Genomic DNA, 22,105 nt, shown 5'->3' with positions numbered 1-22,105 from the left:
TAGGAAAGTTGTGGAAGCTCCTTCACTGGAAGTTTTCAAAAAGAGATTGATAGCCATCTTGGATAGTTTAGGCAGGGAGTTAGATAAGATGACCCTTGCAGTTGCTTCTAACCCTATGGTTCTAGGTGACAAGCATCATCACTATTGTGATGCTTTCAAGGATGCTTAACAACAAAACAATTTTGAATATCAACTCCACCCCCTTTTCATCCCACCTATTCACATTTATGAACATGGATATCAGAATATGCACCCAACATCTGCAATATATAGGGACAGCTTCATCCAACCTGATAGCAGAAGACAGGGCTGGTGATAAACATGACAATAACTGATAATTTACAGAATCATAGAATATTAGGCTTGGAAGAGACCCTTGTAGTCCAATCCCCTGCTCAAAGCAGGACCAACACCAACTAAATCATCCCAGTCAGGGCTTTGAAAAGCCTGGCTTTATAAACCTCTCAGGATGGAGATTCTACCACTTCCCTAGGTAACCGATTCCAGTGCTTCATCATCCTCCTACTGAAATAGTGTTTCCTAATATCCAACCTAGACCTCCCACATTGCAACTTGAGACCATTGCTTCTTGTTCTGTCTTCTGCCACCTCTGAGAACAGACAAGCTCCATCCTCTTTGGAACCCCCCTTCAGGTTACTATCAAATCCCCCATCACTCTTCTCTTGTTCAGACTAAATAACCCTAGTTCCTTCAGCCTCTCCTCTCAAGTCATGTGCCCCAGCCCCCTAATCATTTTCATTGCCCTCCACTGGACTTTCTCCAATTTGTCCAAAACTAGACGCAATACTCCAGATGTTGCCTCACCGGTGCTGAATAGAGGAGAATAATCACTTCCCTTGGTCTGCTGTCAATGCTCCTACCAATACAGCCCAATATGCCACTGGCCTTCTTGGCAACAAGGGCACACTGCTAACTCATATCCAGCTTCTCGTCTACTGTAATCACCAAGTCGTTTTCTGCAGAACTGCTGCTTAGCCAGTTGGTTCTGAGCCTGTAGCAGTACATGGGATTCTTCCTTCCTAAGTGCAGGACTTTGCACTTGTCCTTGTTGAACCTCATCATACTTCTTTTGGCCCAATCCTCCAATTTGTCTAGGTCACTCTGGACTCTGTCCCTACCCTCCAGTGTATCTACCTCTCCCCGCATCTTAATTCATCTGCAAACTTGCTGAGGGTGCAATCTATCCCATCATCCAGATCATTAATGAAGATGTTGAACAAAACTCGCCCCAGGACTGACCCCTGGGGCACTCTGCTTGATACTGGCTACCAACTAGACATTGAACTGTTGATTACTACCCGTTGAGCCTGACAATCTAGCTAGCTTTCTATCCACCTTATAATCCATTCATCCAATCCATACTACTTTAACTTGCTGGCAAGAATATTGTGAGAGACCACATCAAAAGCTTTGCTAAAGTCAAGACATCCACCACTTTCCCCATATCCATAGAGCCAGTTATCTCATCATAGAAGGCAATCATGTTGGTCAGGCATGACTTGCCCTTGGTGAATCCATGTTGACTGTTCCTGATCACCTTCCTGTCCTCCAAGTGCTTCAGGATGGATTCATTGAGGTCCTGCTCCATGATTTTTCCAGGGACTGAGGTGTGGCTGATTGGTCTGTAGTTCTCTGGGTTCACTTTCTTCCCTTTTTAATATATGGACACCAAATTTGCCTTTTTCCAGTCATCCGGGACCTCCCCTGATCACGATGAATTTTCAAAGATAATGGCCAATGGCTCTGCAATCACATCAGCCAACTCCCTTAGCACCATTGGATGCATTAGATCTGGACTCGTGCATGTCCAGATTTTCTAAATAGTCCTTAACCTGTTCTTTCACCACTGAGGGCTGCTCACCTCCTTCCCATATTGTGTTGCCCGGTGCAGCAGTCTTGGAGCTGACCTTATCTGTGACAACCGGGGCAAAAAAAGCATCAAGTACCACATCTTCTGTCACTATATTGCCTCCCCCATTCAGTAAGGGTCCCACACTTTCCCTGACCATCTTCTTGTTGCTAACATACCTGTAGAAACCCTTCTTGTTACCCTTCACATCCCATGCTAGCTGCAACTACAGTTGTGCCTTGGCCTTCCTGATTACACCCCTACATGCTCTAGCAATATTTTTATACTCCTCCTTAGTCATCTGTCCAAATTTCCACTTCTTGTAAGCTTCCTTTTTGAGTTTGAGCTCATCGAAGATTTCACTGTTAAGCCATGCTGGTTGCCTGCCGTATTTACTATTCTTTCTGCACATCGAGATAGTTTGTTCCTGTGCCCTCAATAAGGCTTCTTTAAAATACAGCCTTATTTTGGTTCTATCTAAATTGGTTCTATCATGCGGCATATAGGAATCAGCTTTCAAAAGGGTTTTTTGAATATTTCAGATTCTGTATATTTTAGAAATTACACTAATGGATAAGATAGGGAGCTGCTGTTGCAATGACATGTTCCATCTTATAGTTTTATCTAAGCTAAAAGTGAACTGATTTTATTATTTGAGGAGATTATTGTACCTTATAGGCACCTAAAAAAAAAACACAACATGGATTTTAAAGATACTTATTACTGCTTTGAAATGTCACATCCATAGTTTAAGATGAGAAAAAACAGCAACCATGTAAGTATATTTATTGAGAAAAACTAAAATTTACAAAATATTGCTTTGTCACATTGAAGCAAAAGAGGAAGGGGTCCTCAAGGAGCCATTGAAATCACTGATCTTTTACTTCAACGTGACAAATTTAAGCTATGACAGTGCTGACAAAAGCTCACTGAGTTTTTTTCTAAGGAATGGCATCTCGACTTGAGCACTTTTGCAGCAGAGCAGTGTGGTGAAGAACCTAGTTCCTATAGCGATTAATGCCTAAATTCATATCCTGTTTTTGCCCATATAGTCCTAGATAAAGCTGTGTTGAAGCGGTCTACACAACCTGAAATGCAATTTGCATTAAATCAGACTTCGTGAATAAGTAACATAATTGGAGATGAAGAGAAATCTAGTCCAGAGAAGCAGTTTTTCTATTGGATAATTTCAATTTTGTTTTCTTAAGATAAACAAATCCTAAATAACTATAGTCAACCTCACTAATAAATAAATAAAACAAACAAATACCCAATAATGAATATAGTTTTTACTGAATAATCATGAAATGGGGGCAGGAAGAAGAGTTCATGTCCTCCCCCCCCCCGACCCCTCTTTCCTTTATCTTTCTTGTGGGTCTTTTGGTTAATACAGTCCTGTCTTAATAGTTCTACCATTCTATTGTCTTGTGACTGTGTTGCTGCTGGAGGTGACATGCAGTAGATTTGTCTTATTGCTTATGTCTCCCTTTTATCTAAGATGTCTTAAATGCCTTTTGAATTCTCTGCTGTGCATATTTTCAGTGTCACTGAAACTCCATCACTGACTTATGATTGATGGGATTCTTCCTATCAGGTTTAAGGACAAAATAATAATAAACAGTGCAATGTATAGTCAAACAAAATTTCCTCTTGATTTCATGTTTTCCTGCTAGATTCAGGACATGTTCTACTAGTAGACTTTTTCTTATTAGGAAAGAATGAACAAGTTCAGATAAAGTAAGGTCCAACGAAAACCTCTAACCAAACCAAACCTGAATTCAGGCTGAGATAGGAAAAGGAAAATATTATATATATTACATTTATGTTTTACCCCTTTTTCTGCACTTCCTGGGTTTGGCTGAAAGCAGAAATACAATATAAAATGCGATTCTCCCAATATTTCTGACTCAGTCAGTGAGAATAATACAGAAATCATGCTAAAGAACAAGCTGAATTTAATTGCGCTTAATTATCCAAACATATGCAGATAAACATTAGAATTTTTTGTTTTTATCCAAAATGCCTCATCGCTCTGAGTTTATCCCAAAATATCATCCACCAGCACAATCCCTTCTTGTGATTCATAAGAATAACAAATAATGTATTATAGTTTTCAGTACTATTTGTGTCATGTGTTTCATAACAAAACCATAAAAACTAACTAAAAAGAAAACAGAAAGTTTACCTCTAACTCACTGGTATCCAGGACTGGCGTTAGTGTTTTTAGCACCCTAGGTGCACGGCCATTTCGCTGCCCTGCGCGCTGGTCCCGCGGCTCCAGTGGACCTGCCGCAGTCGTGCCTGCGGAGAGGGTCCGCTGGTCCACGGCTCCGGTGGAGCTGCCGCAGCCGTGCCTGCAGGAGGTCCACCGGAGCCACGGGAGCAACGGACCGTCCGCAGGAATGCCTGTGGCAACTCCACTGGAGCCGCAGGACCAGGGGACTTTCCACTGGTAAGACTGCGGCAGGTCCACTGGAGCCACCTGCCGCCACCCCCCCCGGCAAAATGCCGCCCCCCAATAATCCTGGTGCCCTAGGCGATTGCCTAGGCCGCCTAAATGGAAGCGCTGGCCCTGCTGGTATCTCTCCCAACTCCTATTGTACCTTCCTTCCCTGAGGTTTCCCTACATCTTTCCCTCCCTTTAAAAACACCCTGCAGTAAGATAATCCGAAGTCCACTTATGATGTTCTTAATGTACAGTATTATTAACATCATGCTTACCAAAATTTAATAAAAAGGTAGGATATATGCATACAAACCTTTGGAAGCCGATGGGCAGATCCACCAGCTGAGGAGATAAAGGCCAAACTCCAGTTCAACTTCCTTTCCTCAGGGCCAGATTGATTAACAAAGTAAATTCCAAACCACAATCAAAGGAACACAGAAGACTTGGTAACAGGCAATAGAGGCCTTTGCAGCTTTCAGCAAACTGGGAGAGGAGAGGGCATGTCCTTTTCCCTTTAGGAAACCTTCCTTACAACAGCTTTTCTTTTCTTTTATATCCCCACCCCAGAACACTCATATAATGGGCAGGGAACTTGGTTCTATTTGTAATCCTTTATATGCTGGAATTTAAGGAGGACCTATATACCTTGTCACAACCTTATAGATTTGTTAATCCTCAACAAATATTTTTATGTTTGGTATTCTCTTCCTTGATATACCACTACAATTAAATTAAATGTATATATGACTTGTCTGCTAGACCTTTGAGAAGTGAGAGTGGAAAATAAAGCAAAATTCTAAGGGTCCTTAGGCAATAAAGCCCAGGTTTTTTAAAGGTATTTAGGTGTTGCTCCTCTCAGCATTGCAAGGCCTACATGACTTGGGAGCCTAAATCTCATTTTCAAAAGTGCCTAAATGTTGAAAACAAGACTTAGGCGTTGTAACACTGAACAGAGCAATGACTAAATACCTTAAAAAATCTGGGCCTAAATGCTCCAGGCCTCATTAGCAAACTTTTTAGGTACACTTCACACACACTATGAACTCCCGAGACACTCTCTGATACTAACAGTGATGCTGAAAGCACATGTATTACTCCTCAGATGCCACTATTCCCACTTCTATTGATAATGTTCCTCTAGTGCTATTATGATCTCATACTGGCCCATCAGTTCCTCTCTCTGCACTTTCCATCATGGATGCATCATGCTCCAGAGTGGGGAGAGAATTATGGACCAATGATAGTTTAACAATATGGGATCACAGAAGCAGTAGGGAAGCATTTCCAGTACAACCAAGTGAAATTCAGAACTTACACTGTGTGGGAAATTCTATCATTTCAACATTTGTTACCATTCCAATTTGGGATGGAATTTTTTTTTTTCCACGAATAGAAATTACAAATATATATTTGGAAATCTTGAAATGTATAATTTTAACATTTTTGATGAACATTCCACAAATTTAAATATTTTGTTTCTTTAAGTTGAAATGACAGGAAATGCTTTCTTTTGAGTCATTTCAACATTATGCTGAATTTTCCCATTGTGGCTCATTGCCATATGAGAGTATAGTTCAGGAGTCTGATGTTCTCATTTTTTCTGGTGAGCCAGTTTCCCTAGCCAAACTTTAACTTCTATAATGCAACCAGAGTGATGCAACTCACATGACATGCAATGCTGTGTGTTGCATTGTGGGAAATGTAGTCCTTCTGGGAGCTCAGCATATAGGAAAGAATGGGGGCCTGAACTACAACTCCCATACTGCAATAGGCTGATAAGGCAATGCAGTTTAATACTTCATTGAACTAATTGCAAATTAAACATTTTGGGTCACTTCAACAAAACATAATATTCTGATTTGGGTCAAACTGAAAATTTCATTTTGATTTTCTCAATGGAAAATCTCTCTCTCTCTCTTTTTTGCAAAAATCAGTATTTTCTGCAGAAATTTTTAGTTTTCCAGAAACTGCATTTTCCACCAGAAAATCAACCTGCCAGAAAAATCCCTGCTCTAGTTATCAGTGTTCTCAGCATTATGGTTAATGTCAAGGAGAAACAGACATCTCACTTCTGAAAAAAAAACCCTTAAAAGCTGTGTTAAAAAGAAATTGTTTAATATGAAGGGAAAATGAGAAGGTGAGGTGGTCAGAGCAAAAGGACAAACAGGACATAGGGGGGCTGTGTGACTGTGCACCTGCCTGTGGAGTGTATCACCTGGGATGCACTGTCCAGGGCCCAAGTTAGAAGTAGTGTCAGTAAAGTTAGTTTTTTTGTGTTTTTTTTTTTTTTTAAATAAGATGGAAAGAGTGAGTGGCTGCAGACTCATATCTGGCATGGGGATGGAGGGTGCAGGTTGCCCCTGAATAGAAGGATCAAGTTAAAGAATCTGCCAGTTTATAATCTAAGGTCTTATCTACATGAACAACTGGTTTTCAGTAAGCTGTGGTGTGAATCTACATCACACTAGCCTGCCGAGGACTCAATATCCACATGGATGCTGCTGATGTGCATTAACCGTTTGTTAATACACTTTGATCTATTCCTTCTTGAAAGACTATTAGATGAAAGCACATTAACTTACTGTCAATGAGCTTCAGCCAGGTCCAGATGGACAGTTACTCCTTTGCAGGCTAGCGTGGAACAGAGTCACATTTCCGCTTGCTGCAAACAAATTGTTTGCGTAGAGAAGCCCTAAGTAAGTTTAGTTTCCCATCTGCTGGTTGGTTTGTGTGCATATGAAAAAGAGACACAAGGAATATCCTTGTGTACCACAGCAGCCAAGATTTGATTCAACTTTGCAGCCATGGTGTAACTCCTTGAATAAATAAATTAAATGTGAGCTCCCTCTAATCAGCAACCGGAATCTTTTCTAAGCTTATTTTTTTTAAAAGCAGGAATACATTCTTCATAACACGTTCTTCTTTTGAGGAGCTATTTGCAAGTATGGCTACCATACAGCTAGGTTTTCCTGGACATTGGCTCCATCCTCTCTCCAGGCAGAGTTTTCAAACAGACAATGTCTGGGATTTTTTCAAAGATGGTGCAGCTCAGAGAACCCCGATCGGTCCAGTTCCTGACTGGTTCCCTCTCCAGCATTGGCAGCCGATTGATCCATTCCCCTGCAGCCACAGCTGCTGAATCATACCCACCCAGACCCTGGCTCCCAGCCCTGCAGAGAGGGGTCCCACAGAGAGGGACTGACTGATGACTGGCACTGCGTCCTGGGTTTGTGCCAGCCACCGTGCCACAGTGACATGGAATAACACTGCCCCCAATCTCCAGTGAGTACCCCGATGCAGATACCCTCTCCAACTTCCCCAACTGTACCCATCCTTCAGCTCCCCCTTCTCCCTCACCCCCTCCCCTCTGCAGTTTACTCTTTTGGGGAACCTGAAATACGGTAATCTTATTTGCAAGAGCTGGCCCTAGCCTCACGACTAACTATAGGGAGCAAATTTTCCTGATATACACAATATCATACTTGTACAGATAAAAGCCGACCCTCTTTCTCTCACACACATGCAGAACAGCAGCCATCTGACAAGAACCACAACTAGTCAAACCCACATCAATGCAGCATGAAGACCAACAGTATCCTAGCTCACTAGCTCTACCCTAGCATTCCAGAAAACTTTATCTAGCTCTCCACTGAGGCTTCAAACTGTTCTTCCATCTGGCACTTTGTGTTCTATCCCCTCTCTTCTACCCCTCACTATTTTCTTTCCTTCTCCCCCTTTGCCCCTTTCTTGTGATGGCTGTTATTTCTCCCCATGCCTGCTTATATCCCTTATCTGTGGGCTGGTTGAAACAAAGTAAAATTTATTAGAACCTTATCTCAGAAGTGAGAGCTTTGAGATCAAGATTAAAATGAATTAGAATCGTACTGTAATCACAGGAGGTAGCAACTTGTTATATCTCTTATAATTTTAACATTGTCAGATTTTTCTTAGAAATGATGTATCAGTTATTTATAAACTTGGGAAGGAGCTTTCACTAAAAACCCTTTTATCTCCTATGGCAGGGATGGGGGGAGAAGGGCTTGGTTTACTTGCAGGATTAAGATAATTAAAAAGACAACCAGTCTGCCGATCATATGAATCTCATCTTCTTGGCAACCAGTCATAATATCAAAAGTTCAGTTCTGGTTGGGAGCTTTAAATTTACTTCCTTATCAGGATGTAAAAAAATAAATAGTATTGTGGATTGTGTGAAATATCATTGACACTAGTGGGCGGAAGACTCCCCTTCATTTAAGATAGCTTTAAGAAACTATTGTGCTCTTTTATGGAACCAGAAAACAAACAATAGCAGCCTTCACCTAAAACACAGGCATATGTACTGTCCAAAACAAAGACACATAAGGGCAGAGAGGGTTTGCTGGGTATTGTTTTTGAAGAAGTGATGTAAAAGTAAAGGCAAAACATGATTTTATTTTATTTCTTAAGTTGTGTTAAATCCTGTTAGTTCAAAAGCCTAACCCACATACCCCAGCTTCCTGACACTTGGGGCACTGCCAAGAAAACAACACAAAATAACAAAATATTTTGAGTGACAAATTCTTCATTTGTCAGCATGTCCCAATGAGTGACAAAATATTATAAAAAAAAATAAACAGCTTAAAATTACTGCTGCTAAAGATTCCAGATGTAAGCCAGGACTCAGACTAATTTTACAACATCAACACAATTTATTTAGATCAAATTAAAAGATTTCTAATTGCTTTTTTCCCCCTCACTAATCTTAGCAATTCATGTATGTGAAACATCAATCATTTGGTAGAATAGAAATTAACTGTTATAGCAGCAGGCGACTGTGGTCTTGCGACGATATTCAATTCCATTAACATTAAGGTTTCTCGTTAACAGTGGTAGCCTGGTTAGTTTCAAGTTGCTCTTGCTTCTAGTTTCACTACAGAACTGAATTGGAAGCTCCAAAAAGTTATCGTTTAATAAAAAATTTACTCTATATCTTCTCAGTGGAAATGGGTCACCACATTTTCAATAAGACTTTGAGGCTAATGTTGATTAACTATTCATAGTGAATTATATAAATATTAACATTGACAAATGTCCATACAATAAAGAAATAAGTATGAAAAAGTATATGGTATGGCATGATATGTAAGTGCATCATGATGAGACATTACTAAGAGATGTTTCTGAAAATATACAAATTTATTTTAAATACTGTATAAATAAATAATTCCCTTCAGCTCATAGCAGAATTAAAAATAAAGAAAACTAAATTAAAACAAATTTCAGAGTGGTAGCCGTGTTAGTCTGTATCAGCAAAAAGAACGAGGAGTAGTTCTGGTACTTTTGAGACTAACAAATTTATTTGCGCATTAACTTCGTGGACTAAAACTCACTTCATCAGATGCATGCAGTGGAAAATACAGTAGGAAGATATATATACACAGAGAACATGAAAAAATAGGTGTTGCCATACCAACTCTAACAAAACTACCTGAATTTGTTCATCTCTAAGGTGCCACAAGTACTCCTCATTCTTTTTGTTAAATTAAAACCAGTAAAGCAAAATTTGTAAGCTTTTCTACGTAAAGACAAAAAAGCACAGTATATTTATACTGCAGACTATTTAACTTCTAAACTAAAATAATTCTATGATCATAGTCTCTAACATTTTTACTGTGATCTTCAAGTACACCTTTATTAACTTACCCTCACTTGCCCGACAAAAGCATTCACTTCCTCTTCTTGTACAGATAGATTTTTAGGTAGAAAGGGATCAAAGACTGGTCCATTGTCATTTACATCGGTCACCACCACATTAACAGTGGCAGTTGAGGTCTGCAGGGAAAGATAAAATAGTGAGCCAAATATTTGCACTTTACATGATGTCTTACTACTATGTATGATTAGAGCTCTGCTGTGAAAAAGCACCAACTGTGAAATAAATAAAATATATCACTCTTCCACTGGTCTGTGAAAAGTCAAGCATTAGTCAGTTTTGCCTTTTGTTTGTCAGCTTTTGGGGGAATGGAGGGTCTGTTAAAGCAAAGACTATGGATCCATTTCAAGTACCTTTGGGAAACATGAACATTTGTGATTTTTTTCCTTCTTTGTATTTCATCATGAAACACTATGTTTTCTAGCAGAAATATCTAGTTTTGGCCCTTGACCAAATTCTTGTTAAAACCCATAAAAACTAATTGTTCTGTTTCATGTACAAATTCCAGGATGTAGCATTTAGTTTAACTGTAATCTGTAGGAAGACTTGTTACATACTCAGTAGGCCACAGAAAATTTTTATCTTTAAAAATGTAATCATGAATATAAGTTGACCTGTGACCTACACTAAGTGCTTGTGTAACCCACACACCTTCTGCGTGTGATATTCTGTCCCATCTAGTGGCACCGAGACCACTTAAAAAGAGAGAAAAATGAGTCTGCTCTTCACCCTTAGCTAACAGTGGGCTGTTAGTCGACTTTTAGCTCATGCGGTAGAGGCTCATGCACTAAGCTCCACAAGTCTTCGGTTCAATCCTGCCCGCCAACGACCGGGGTCTGTCGGCATACACTTATCTACACCCTGAGTTACTGAGCTTCATGTCAAAGTGCGAATTTACAGTGCAAAAAATTGCTATGCAGTCAAGTCCCCTGTGGTCACTGCTATGCCCAGGGCCAGCTCCAGGCACCAGCATTCCAAGCAGGTGCTCGGGGTGGCAATCTACAAAGGGGGGCAGTCCATGTGTTTTTGCTCCCAAGCAGCGTGCCGAATTGCCACTGCGGACGGCGAGGGCAGTCCATGTGCCATTAGGGCGGCACGTGCATTTCTGCGGCAGTGGCAATTCGGCGGCAGCTTCTATGTTCAGCTGTCCGCGGCGGCACAGCTTCTGTCTTCCGGCTAAAGAGAGAAGCTGCCGCTGAATTGCCGCCTCCGTGGAAATGAGCGTGTCCCCCTAATGGCACACGGACTGCCCCCGCCGTCAGCGGTAGCAATTCGGCGCGCTGCTTGGGGCGGCAAAACCAGTAGAGACAGCCCTGGCTATGACAAACTGCACTCCAAGACTTTCACTGTACCATAGCAGTGTCCATGTGGCAAGTTACTGTGTTGAACCTTGTGCACTATAGATTTACACCCTGGCTTGTGACCCAGTAAGTCACTATGTAGAAAAGCCCAACAAGACAACCTCTTTCCTCACAAGACATGGCCACAGTTGCCATCAATGAAGGGGCCTGAACTATAGCTTCAATGGCATTAACAAGCAGAAAGCTGCTTGTAGGGTGGTCTCTACTAGGACCCCATTCTTTTGGAAATCAGTGTTTCCCAGTCTGTAATAGCCCGGGTTTGTTAATCTTTAGGTCAGGCTGCAAAGGCCATCTTTTTTCTTTGTCCAATATGGATATGGGTTGAGAGCAGGGTGAGGCTGAAATTCCAGTGCTGGCTTTGTTGATGGAGTTTATTATTCAGTTCTTGCTATATTTATGTTGCTTAAACAAGTAATCAATACTCAGTCATCATTTGTCTTGTTTCGACATAGTATACTACATACTTATACACACACACAAAGTATTTTAAAAACTGTATGAAAACAATGGTGCAATTAACTAGCTTCTTGTAGTGGCTTTTTGCTCAGTTGCTTACTATTTATTTCTGAAACTTGTCGTTCCTATATTTAATTTATTTTAGGAAGCTCAAGCTCTTTTTTTAAAGATGTACAAAATCATTGTCAACAATAAGAAGGCTCCAGAACATTAACTGTTGATGATACACAAAGCACACTGAATTCAAATGGATTTTAATAAACTAATCTGATTCTGCACAATGAAGAGAAATAAAATCTCTTAGATTTAGTAAACTGAGGAAACATGACATGGAAATCATAGGCATCAGAAAATAAATAGCTGTCAGTTTGAGATTTTTTTTTTCCTATTACAAAGAAACTTTAATGAAATGTTTCTACAATGTGCTTGTTGCTTTCATGATGCTGTCAATAGTGAGTCAACCTAGTGCATCATTTAGAACATTTAGATTTGTTACTCAGCAGCCAAAACACATTTTGTCTGATTGCTTTTGAATCAAGTTTATGAAAGTAAAATTATTATTCTGGTTTGCTTGCAGATCCATCTTTATGTCTGAAGAAAAAAGAATATCAATGTGTGTGTGCATGCGAACGTGCCTATTATACATATAAATCTACGTACTGTGGAAAATTCAATTATCACAAGCATTTTTTTTAAATGACATCCATAAATGCCCAGAGTTTTGTGTAATGATAGTCTGTAACAGTACTATTAAACATTAAAGCAATAAAGAGAGCTTCTCTTATCATACTCAATCCCATCTCAAAATTCAGATCTAAAATGTGACCTACGACCGCCTAATGATCTTTCTAATACAAAAATAACATCCCAGTCTCTAAGACATCTTGTATTGCCCCTGCACAACTGTTTTTTTGCCAAAATGGTCATTATGGCCTTACCACAAATACAGTCTACCAGTCTGAATGCTGGTATAATTCTAGAAAGGCGCATATGAGGGAACAAAACTCTTTCCTTCAGCTTTCAGCCACTCAAGGGAGGGGTGGAATTGTGTGTCATTCTTCAACATTAAGTTCAATTTTGATGTGAGGGGAACTTGCAATAAATCTCAGGAATTCTTACAGCACAGGGATTAGCCTTGAGGTGGGGCTGGGGGGAATAAAGAGGAGGAGAGGAGACATACCAGAGAGGGAAATGGGCAATTATCAATGAAAAGCATGAAAAAAGAGAAACTTGAGTGAGAAAGGGACAAGATGCCCAACAAAATACAAAAGGGTTAAGCAGACCTTCCCTCAATCTGTATGGTAATATGGGGGAAGGAAATGAGTTTAGTGCCACCTCGGAGATATCTGAAGAGGTTTACTGGGATCCTGGACTCTTTACCTTAGAGATAACTGGCAGAGACTCAAGGGCTACTGGATCATTATAAGATCAGACAGGGCTCATTTTAGAACCTAGATCTTAATTTTCCATCATTGCTTTTATTTTAACCTTGAGTGTGCCTTTGTCATAAATAGATAGCTAAGGGTTAATGTTTCTTTCACCTGTAAAGGGTTAACAAAGAGAACCAAACACCTGACCAGAGGACCAATCAGGAAACCGGATTTTTCAAAGCTCAGGGGAGGGAATGTTTGGGTCTTTGTCTTCGTCTGGCTCTCAGCTATGAAAGAGGGGATCTTTTTCTAATCTGGTAAGCTTCTAATCATTCAGTTCAAAATTGTAAAGACAAAGGTGAAAAACAATAGGCTGTTAGTGGGTTTTTTGTATTACAATTGTGTAGTTTGCTGGACATGTTGACAATTGTAGTCTCTTTTTGAATACAGGCTTTTATTCATATTTCGTTTTGAGTCACAGCCTTGTGTATTCTGTCAACTTGATGCACGAGATCATGTTCATGTGATTTTTTCTTCCTTTTTTTAGATAAAGCCTTTCTTTAAGAACTTGTGTGAGTTTTTCTCTCGGGTAGGCTAAGGAATGAAGGGGAGGGAAATCTCTTTGTGTTAGATCTACGGAGGATAAAGCTCGCAGCACCCAGGAGAATTGAGGGTGAGGGGGAAAATGAGCTAGATCACATTCCTGTTTTTCTTGATTTGGGGTTTGTCTCTTTGTGACTAGAGGAGAACATGCTTTCTTGGTAATTGGTGATGTAAAGGAGATTGCATCAGTACTCTCAGGTTAGCCCAGAGAGGAAAGTTGGGTGGGAGAGAGAGGGGGGAAGGAAGTGGGATTAATTCTCTTGTAGTAAGTACTCAGGGCTCTGAGTCTGGGGTTCCCCACAAGGGGAAGGGTTTGGGGAGACCAGAGGGGGCCAAAACCCTGGAATTTTTGGCTAGTGGCAGCGAGATCAAATCTGAGCTGGTAATTAAGGTTAGAGGGGTTCATGCAGGCACCCAGATTTCTGGACGCTAAGGTCCAGATTTGGGAATGCTTATGATAGCCTTGCTATACATATTATTGCAGGGCTGATGCTGTTTTTGGCAAGTTCTTATGTAATTATATATGTGATATTGCTGAACTACAGGAGGTTAAAAGAAAGATGAGAATGATCATGCACATGGAACAATACTCAAAGGAAGAGAGATGGAAAAGATTAGGATTGTTTACCTTAGAAAGAAGATGAATAAGACAGGACAAGACAAAAGTACATATAATATTGAATGCTATCGGCAAGCTAGATTGGAAGCATCTGTCCTCCCAGTCTCAAAACACAAGAACAAAGGGGTCATCAATGAAATTGAAAGGAGGGAAATTCTAAAATGATAAAAGGAAATATTTTTTTAAAACTATGTATAATTGAACTGTGGAATTCACTGCCACAGGAGGTCATTGAGGTCAAGAACTTAAGATTCTACAACAATTTGGACATTTATATGGACATATAGAATATACAGGTAATAAAAATGTTGTGGAAGGATTATTAAGCTTCATGCTTCAGGGCTTAAACCAATCTCTATTAGAGATGAGAATGAGACCTAACAGGGGTTGTAAATGGCTCCTCAACTGTCTATTGTCGGATAGTTGCACTTCTCTCTGAAGTATCTGGTGCTGGCCACTGTTGGAGACAGGATACTGAACTACATGTACCTTGACTCTGATCCAGTCTGTCAACTCCTATGTTCCTGTAGTTGCTTCAAGTCATAATAAATCATCCTGTCATAGAAGCACTATCCTGTTTCAACGTTCATCTTGGTCTGGGAGGAGAATACATGATCTTTTAAAATAGCCTGAAAATTGTATTGATTTTGAGGCCCTGATTAGATAATCAAACTTAAGCCAAAATTTACAAGAAAGCACAGAAACTTTTTTGTTTGTTTGTTTTATTTAAAACTTCCATGGTACTCAAATATGCTCTTGACCCAGTACCAACATTTTTAAATAGACCTACCATAATTTCTACAGTAGTCACAACTTAGTGAACCATCACTGAGCTGTGCAACCAGAGATATTATAAAAAAAATACATATCCGAGAGGTGTTTGTCCCCCGATCCCCTTTTTTTTGCTGTCAATTTCTCTAGCATTTGTGATTCACAACTAAAGAAGACTTTAGAATTCTCTATTTTTCTCCTCTAGACTCACAAACCTCTATCAACTTCATCCAACTGCATTATCATTTTTGTAATGCTAATAATGGACATACAGTGTTAAATAGGTGCTATTTTTCACCATCATGAGTACATGATGCAAACCCTGTAGATGGTCTGCAACTCAGTTAACTACATTGGTCTCCTTTGGGATGCATGTAACATCTATTGGTGATTCTGCCATTAGTTCACCTTGGTAACTGTGACACTCAAAAGATTGTTCAATAAAATGTGTGTGTCTGTGTGTATTCCAATAAGGGGCTCCAGAGTAACAGTGTCACGACTAGAACCCACAGCAAAAAGGTGACAAGTATATTCTAAAATATCCTTCAGTAAGTAACTAGGGTGAATTACAGGGCCTCTTCTTAGCCTATCAATAAGCAGAAAATAGAGCCGGCAAGTAAACTGTGGATCATATGGCCTTTCAACAGCCACAAGAGTAATCACCTGGCACAACAGTTAACATGAGGGAAGGCCCACAGTTTAGGGTACACTTTTTTGGTGGGGTAGGAAGAGGGTAAATGCATACACTGTGAGGGAGACCTTCCTCTCTACAGCCTGTTGCATGCAGCTCAGTTTCACATATGGTCAACCAGCTCCATCATATTTCACACCATCGATTTTCTACTGCAGGTACCAATGCTGTGATTGCTCTGATTATGTGACTGCATAATAAGGACATTCTTCTAACAAAGAAGCTTCTGCACAGACACAGAGATGGAGATTCTTTTCCACCTTCATCAGAGAAAATTCTGGTGAATATGAGAATTGTGACAGTTATTCTTGCCTTATAAAGCTAAAGGAACAAAATCAATACTGAAAGAAATACATAAGTTAAGTGTATCCAATTAGGAGTAGATGCATGTTTACTCTTTTACAGCAGGCTTTCTTGTCTTGTTAATAAAAAAAAATGCTGAATCATACGTATCAGAGCCTCGTGAATCAGGAACAGAGTCAGATTCTCACTCTTATTCATACTTCAGCCGCCTCCACACATTTCTGAAACCTCCCCAGCTCAGCATCCTACAACATTGCTGTTTGACCTCTCCACTTGATTCTCAGCTTTTCCCAGTGTAATGTGACCTGGATATGTAAGATTGCAATTAGAGTTTAATTTGAAAGCCTAATTTGAACCTCCTAATAACTGATCAAAATCAAGCCTAATCTATGTACTTCCCAACATTTAGAGTTAATACTCAGAATCAGTGAAAACTTTCACACAAAATTTGAAGCACATCAATTCAAGATTCAGAAATATTATCAGAACCTGAAACATTTTATCCATTCCTCTCCATTCATAATCCAAAAAAGTTACATTTCATCATTTGATAGGCAAAGAGTACAAGCCACTATCTTGTGCACGGGGTATTTAAAAAAACAAAATGCAAAAAATAGCACCGTTCACCACTAAAGCAGGAGTCTCTATGGAAGCAGAGTCTCCAATTAAAAAAAAACAAAACATTTAAGCCTGTTCTTAACATAAAATGCGTGCTTAATTACTATTTAAGTCAATGAGACCTGAGCATATGCCTAAGTGGTTTCCTAAATAGGGATGGATTTAGATATCTGCTTAAGCACTTTACTGAATCGGGATTAGAGACGGGGGGGAGAAAATACAACTTACTATTATTTCTGTGTATGTCCTGATGCATTTTCTATAGAGCTGTAGTGACTACGTTAGGAGGCATAGAGGGCTGGATGTGAGTAATGCAGATCCCATGCTACAATATCTGCATGTACATTTTTCAACTTTTCATAATCTCTATGTAAGTAGCTACACTGATTCATAAAAAAAATAATGTTTTATAGGTCAGACTTAAAGTTATCATTGGAATGTGTAACATGAAAAGCCAGCAATAGTGCAACTTCTCAAAAGGATTGGGTACTTTCTATTTGCTGCTGAAGCAAACAATGGGTTCTTCACACATATAATAAATGTCTAATAAAATATGAACATCTGCAATTTATAGCTTTCTTAAGCCAATTGAAAGAGTTCTTATATCCATAATTCATCTCTAAGCAATAAACACAATATTTAAATAGACTACACAAATATATTTTGCTCTAAGTATGCAAGGTTCTCATAAATGTTAAAGAATAGAAGATAAATATAAAGAAAATGTCACTTACTTTATTTGTACTCTGCCATTTAATTGGAAACTGGGAATTGATTAGTGTATTGTTTGCCACAGGAAAGTGAATATTCCTAGCTTTGATGTCAAACAAGTTTATTAGTTTAGACAAAGTCTAATACAAAGACTATCATCTTAAAATACAAATGAGTTGGTAAGTAATAAGATATGAGCAAAAAGTCCAGGGCCTTATTTGCTTGAAAAAGAATCTGCTCTACATGGCAGGATTTTTGTATATTAAACTTAAGAAAACTATATTTACATTTTCACCCCTGATGGTGTGAGCTCATTCACCTGCACATCTACCAATGTGATATATGACATCATGTGCCAGCAATGCCCCTCTGCCATGCATCTGACCAAGTGGGTATTCACCCACGAAAGCTTATGCTTCAATACATCTGTTAGTCTATAAGGTGCCACAGGACTCTTTGTTGCTTGGATAATGTAATTTATCCTATATAGTCCAGGGACTGAATCTTTTTTCTCCACTAAAAGTGGTGTTGATTTGTTTTGGTGAAGGATAAGATGTATTAAGAAAGAGAATTACACAGCAAAGATACACTATGCTCACCTGCGCATCTCATAGCCTTGCGGACAGGAATATTATTTTATTATCCAGTTCTGCCTCTGCCTCATGTTTGGCTAGAACTAAATGCAAGGATGGAATGTACTACAAAACATTCCATTTCACATCACAATATTTTACAGTTTTCATTAACAGTCTGTGACAGCCCTTCAACAGTACTGTAAGATGAACAGATATTGATTTTAAGCCACTGGACATTCTGGAAGGACACTGCTGTGAAAAATAGACAGGACCTTCTACAAACACCATTTGCTTGTGCTCTGTGATCAAGAGTTTGGCACCTAATTTCCACTTTTCACAGTTCCTAACTTTTTTATTAATCATTGCTATATATGTCTTCTGTAAGTTACTTGCAAGACCACAACAAACACATCCACCTTTTTGTATTCCTTAAATACAAACAGCAGTAAATTAACGATCTTGCAGTACATTATATACTTGTCTCACATACAAATGAAGAAACACACACACATTGTTATTTTAAGTTCTTAAATAGCACAGAATAGGATTGCTCGCTTCTTACAAAAATTCAGCACACTTTGCTTGTCCAGCTATACTGAAAGAAGGACAGGACACACTCGATATGGTTTTAAACAGGCCACAATTTTATTATTAAATGTCTGGGATTACCCAGCAGATAAAAGTATACAATGTAGGTAACCCTATGTTTATTCAGTAATTACCTGGGGGCTTCCACCAGCTCCCCTTCTTTTTCTATCCAGGCCAATCTATTGGTGGAACCTTACTATCTTCGCTCCCCATAGGAGGGCTAAGGTGGAATATAAAAAAGGGGGTTGGTTCCCTGCCATACCATTTATAGTACCCTCAACTCTCTCCCCCACCTCCACTGTCCCTGCTCTGTTTCCTTTAATGAACACCTTCTTTTTAAGTCATTTTCCAAGCCATTTATCTGGTAACTATATATCTTTCCTTTGAAGTATGTGTACTGGGCATCTGCCCCAGACTTACATAATGAGTTGTGACATATAATCTAATCCCTTCATGCTACACATCATAGGCACCAACTCCATGGGTGCTCCAGCACTGGAGCACCCACGGAAAAAAAAATAGCAGGTGCTTACCACACACAGGTAGCCACACTCTCCGCCACGTCCGCTCCAGAGGCCCCCCCGCCCACTGGCAACCCATTGATCAACTTATCCCCTTCCTCCCAGTGCAATCTGCCTGCTGTGGATCAGTTGCTCTACAGCATGCAGAGGGAGCAGAAAGAGGCAGGGAAGAGGCGGGGTGTGGGTGCAGCCTTAGAGGAAGGGACGGAGTGGGGGCAGAGCAAGGGTGGAACGAGGCGGGGTGGGGGCTTGGGAGAAGAGGTAGAAGGCAACTATTTTATACATTATTTAGAAACTGGACAAGGAAAAGTCAAAGTTCTTAAAAAACTGACTAACAGCAGTTGAAGTTCTCATTCGCAAGACAGTTAAGCTGAAAATGTCAATCAAACTGAAGCAACTAGGGCATGGTACAGAAACTGTCCAGGGCATTCAATTGCTGAATCCACACAGAATTCAATCAACTTTAAAACTGCCAAAATATGTATAAATGAAAGAAAATATAAAAGTGTTTGCTTGTTCTGCTCTGAATAGGAGTTCTTACATATTTCCTAAATGTCTGTGTTCTTGGAAACCCTGAATGGGATAATATGACTTAAATTTTAAAATGATTATTCAGCCATTGTTCCTAATACTTACTCTGAACAATGGGAGTGTAAAATGTCCCAAAGCCAAATGTCCATGTTACAATTAAGGAGAGGAATTTTTTTACGGAAAACAAAAGTAATTTTCCTTGCTCTACATGTTAATTCTTAAAGCAGATTTTGCAGTAAATGTAAAAGCTAAGTTTTTCCATGTATATTTGAATCTACTTAATTTAATTTTGGTAGCATATTGCTGGATGGAAACAAATCAGATTATTATGCCAGCTAATGGTGTTTAAATATGTAATAGTAGTTTTATTCCTTAATCAATGTTTAGGTACTTGAAACAAGCCTTACTCTCACTATAGTGTTCCTCTTCCTAAGTAACACCACACTAGTGTTTTTCCAAAAAAAAAAAAAAAAAAGAATATGCCTCTGTAACAAAGTCTAAGGTGGAAAAGTTAGAAGAAAAACTGCAGTAATCCTCATTCATAAAAAAGTAACCATTGCTTCCTATCTATAATAGTCAATATGAGAAAAAGAACAGCACCACGTTAAGTCAATGAGATTTCACTTGTGAACTCCCCACCCCACCTTGGATTTAAAATATCTTACCCAACAGCAAAGGACCACTGAATATTTTTGATTGACATTAGAACAGGTCTATGAACACCAAGTATTTGACTGCCCAGCTGTGACTTTGGGTGATGTTTTCCTTTTGTATAAAACCCCACCACCACACAGGAATGCCATCACCAGTTTTTTCATTAGATCATTTAATGACAGTGAAGTTTCTTCACATATGACACAATGGCACCTGATCTCTGAAGGAGACTGCCCACCTGGCCACCAAGCTGCATAGATAACTGGACATTAATAAAGTTTCACTTTCCACAAATAAAGGAAAGTCAGTTACTTTTCATGTGAAAGGGAAGCTGTACATCAGCCCAGATGCCTGAAGAGGCTGGGGGCAGGGCTGGGAGATGAATACAATGGTTCCTTTGAAGCACTTTAGGCAATTTAAATTCAAAGGGAAAAAAAGTCACATTTCATTCAACTCCAGCCCTGCTGCTACACTCAGCAGCACTTCAGAAGTGGCTGGGCTGCTATAACACTAGATTTTACTTTAAAAGTTGAATTAAGAGATGTAGGGTGAGCAAGAGGTGACAGAGAAATGGGTTTTAAGGTGAAAATACGAGGAAAATATTTTCAACTATTCTAGCAGCAGACTATAATCTTTCTATAACCAAAACCATAATAAGAGTTAACTCTCCAGATTTATTTTTTGCTTTAGAAAGTAAGACATGAAAATGGCCACTGTGTTGAAAATGAAAATGGCCACTGGAAAAGCAGCTGAGCTCATAGAGATTAAAGGATGGAGAAGGGTTCGAAGTGTCAAAAAAGTAAAGTATTAAGACAATAATTACTTTAAGATTATTTTATGTAGACTATTAAGAGAAGGGCTGAAATGCTGGGTCTTGTTATGGCTCCTGTATATTGCTATGGTGCGGTAAAAACTCACCACACTGGGGAGATTTTGCCCCAAGCAGAAACTGTGTAGAACAACCATGGGTTTCCTCTATATGAAAGAGCTGGAAGCTCCAACACAGGAGATGTGCCAGCAGCTGAAAGCAGGATGATCCTAATAGCACTCAGCAGTACAGGATTTTTTTTTTTTTTTTTTTACTGCTGACAACCAGCCTATAGTCAGTCTGGGGGATGGGGTGCCATAATGTAGAGCAGCCCTTGGTTGCTTTACTTCACTCTGTGAATTGCATGGCTCCTAGAAGTGCACAAAATGGGGAGAGAGGAGCCATTCTGCAGAGAGGAGCCATTCTGTGCTGTGCTTCTAGCAAGTGCAGAAAAAAACACTCAGCCAAGGTACTTTTAACCATTTCTCTTCCAATTTTTAATTTCCGTCATGAAAGATCTGCAAAAGAATTACTCCACTCTTGTGCATCTCTTAAGATTGTAGAATGGGAAAGTTTCATCTTGGGTTTTCTGCAGACTTTAGGAATGACCTTTGTCTATTGACCTTTCTTTGACAAGTGACCCTGCAATGCCAACTAATATCTCCACACCCACTACTACCTCATCTAGTTTTCTGCTTATGAGGATAAAGACATTTTAGATACAGATATCTGTATAATTATAAAATGTGATTTTCAGCTTTTTGATATACACACTAAAGATAATTATATTGTTCCACTAAAAGAGAATGTGGTGTTACTGTATGTTGGTGTGGGTTCACAAGTATAGTGGGCTAATGCTCAGAGACTTGTGTTGCGTGTGAGTGTTACTTTATCATATGATTTCCTCCTTTTTTAAT

At 39.4% G+C, this 22,105-nt stretch overlaps 1 protein-coding gene across 1 annotated transcript in view; it reads right to left on the bottom strand.

The window, feature by feature from the left end:
* PCDH15 (protocadherin related 15) overlaps positions 1-22,105 on the bottom strand; it is a 1,383,724-nt gene that overhangs the window by 251,219 nt on the left and 1,110,400 nt on the right. The window contains exon 21 of the mRNA XM_075072657.1: positions 9,999-10,127. Within this exon, the coding sequence (XP_074928758.1) occupies positions 9,999-10,127 (129 nt within the window). The remainder of the gene's footprint in view (positions 1-9,998; positions 10,128-22,105) is intronic.

The sequence above is a fragment of the Chelonoidis abingdonii genome, chromosome 15, assembly GCF_003597395.2.
Source record: "Chelonoidis abingdonii isolate Lonesome George chromosome 15, CheloAbing_2.0, whole genome shotgun sequence".
Classification (NCBI taxonomy): Eukaryota; Metazoa; Chordata; order Testudines; family Testudinidae; genus Chelonoidis; species Chelonoidis abingdonii.
The sequence above is the reverse complement of the archived record's forward strand: the minus strand, read 5'-3'. Positions and strand labels throughout refer to the sequence as shown.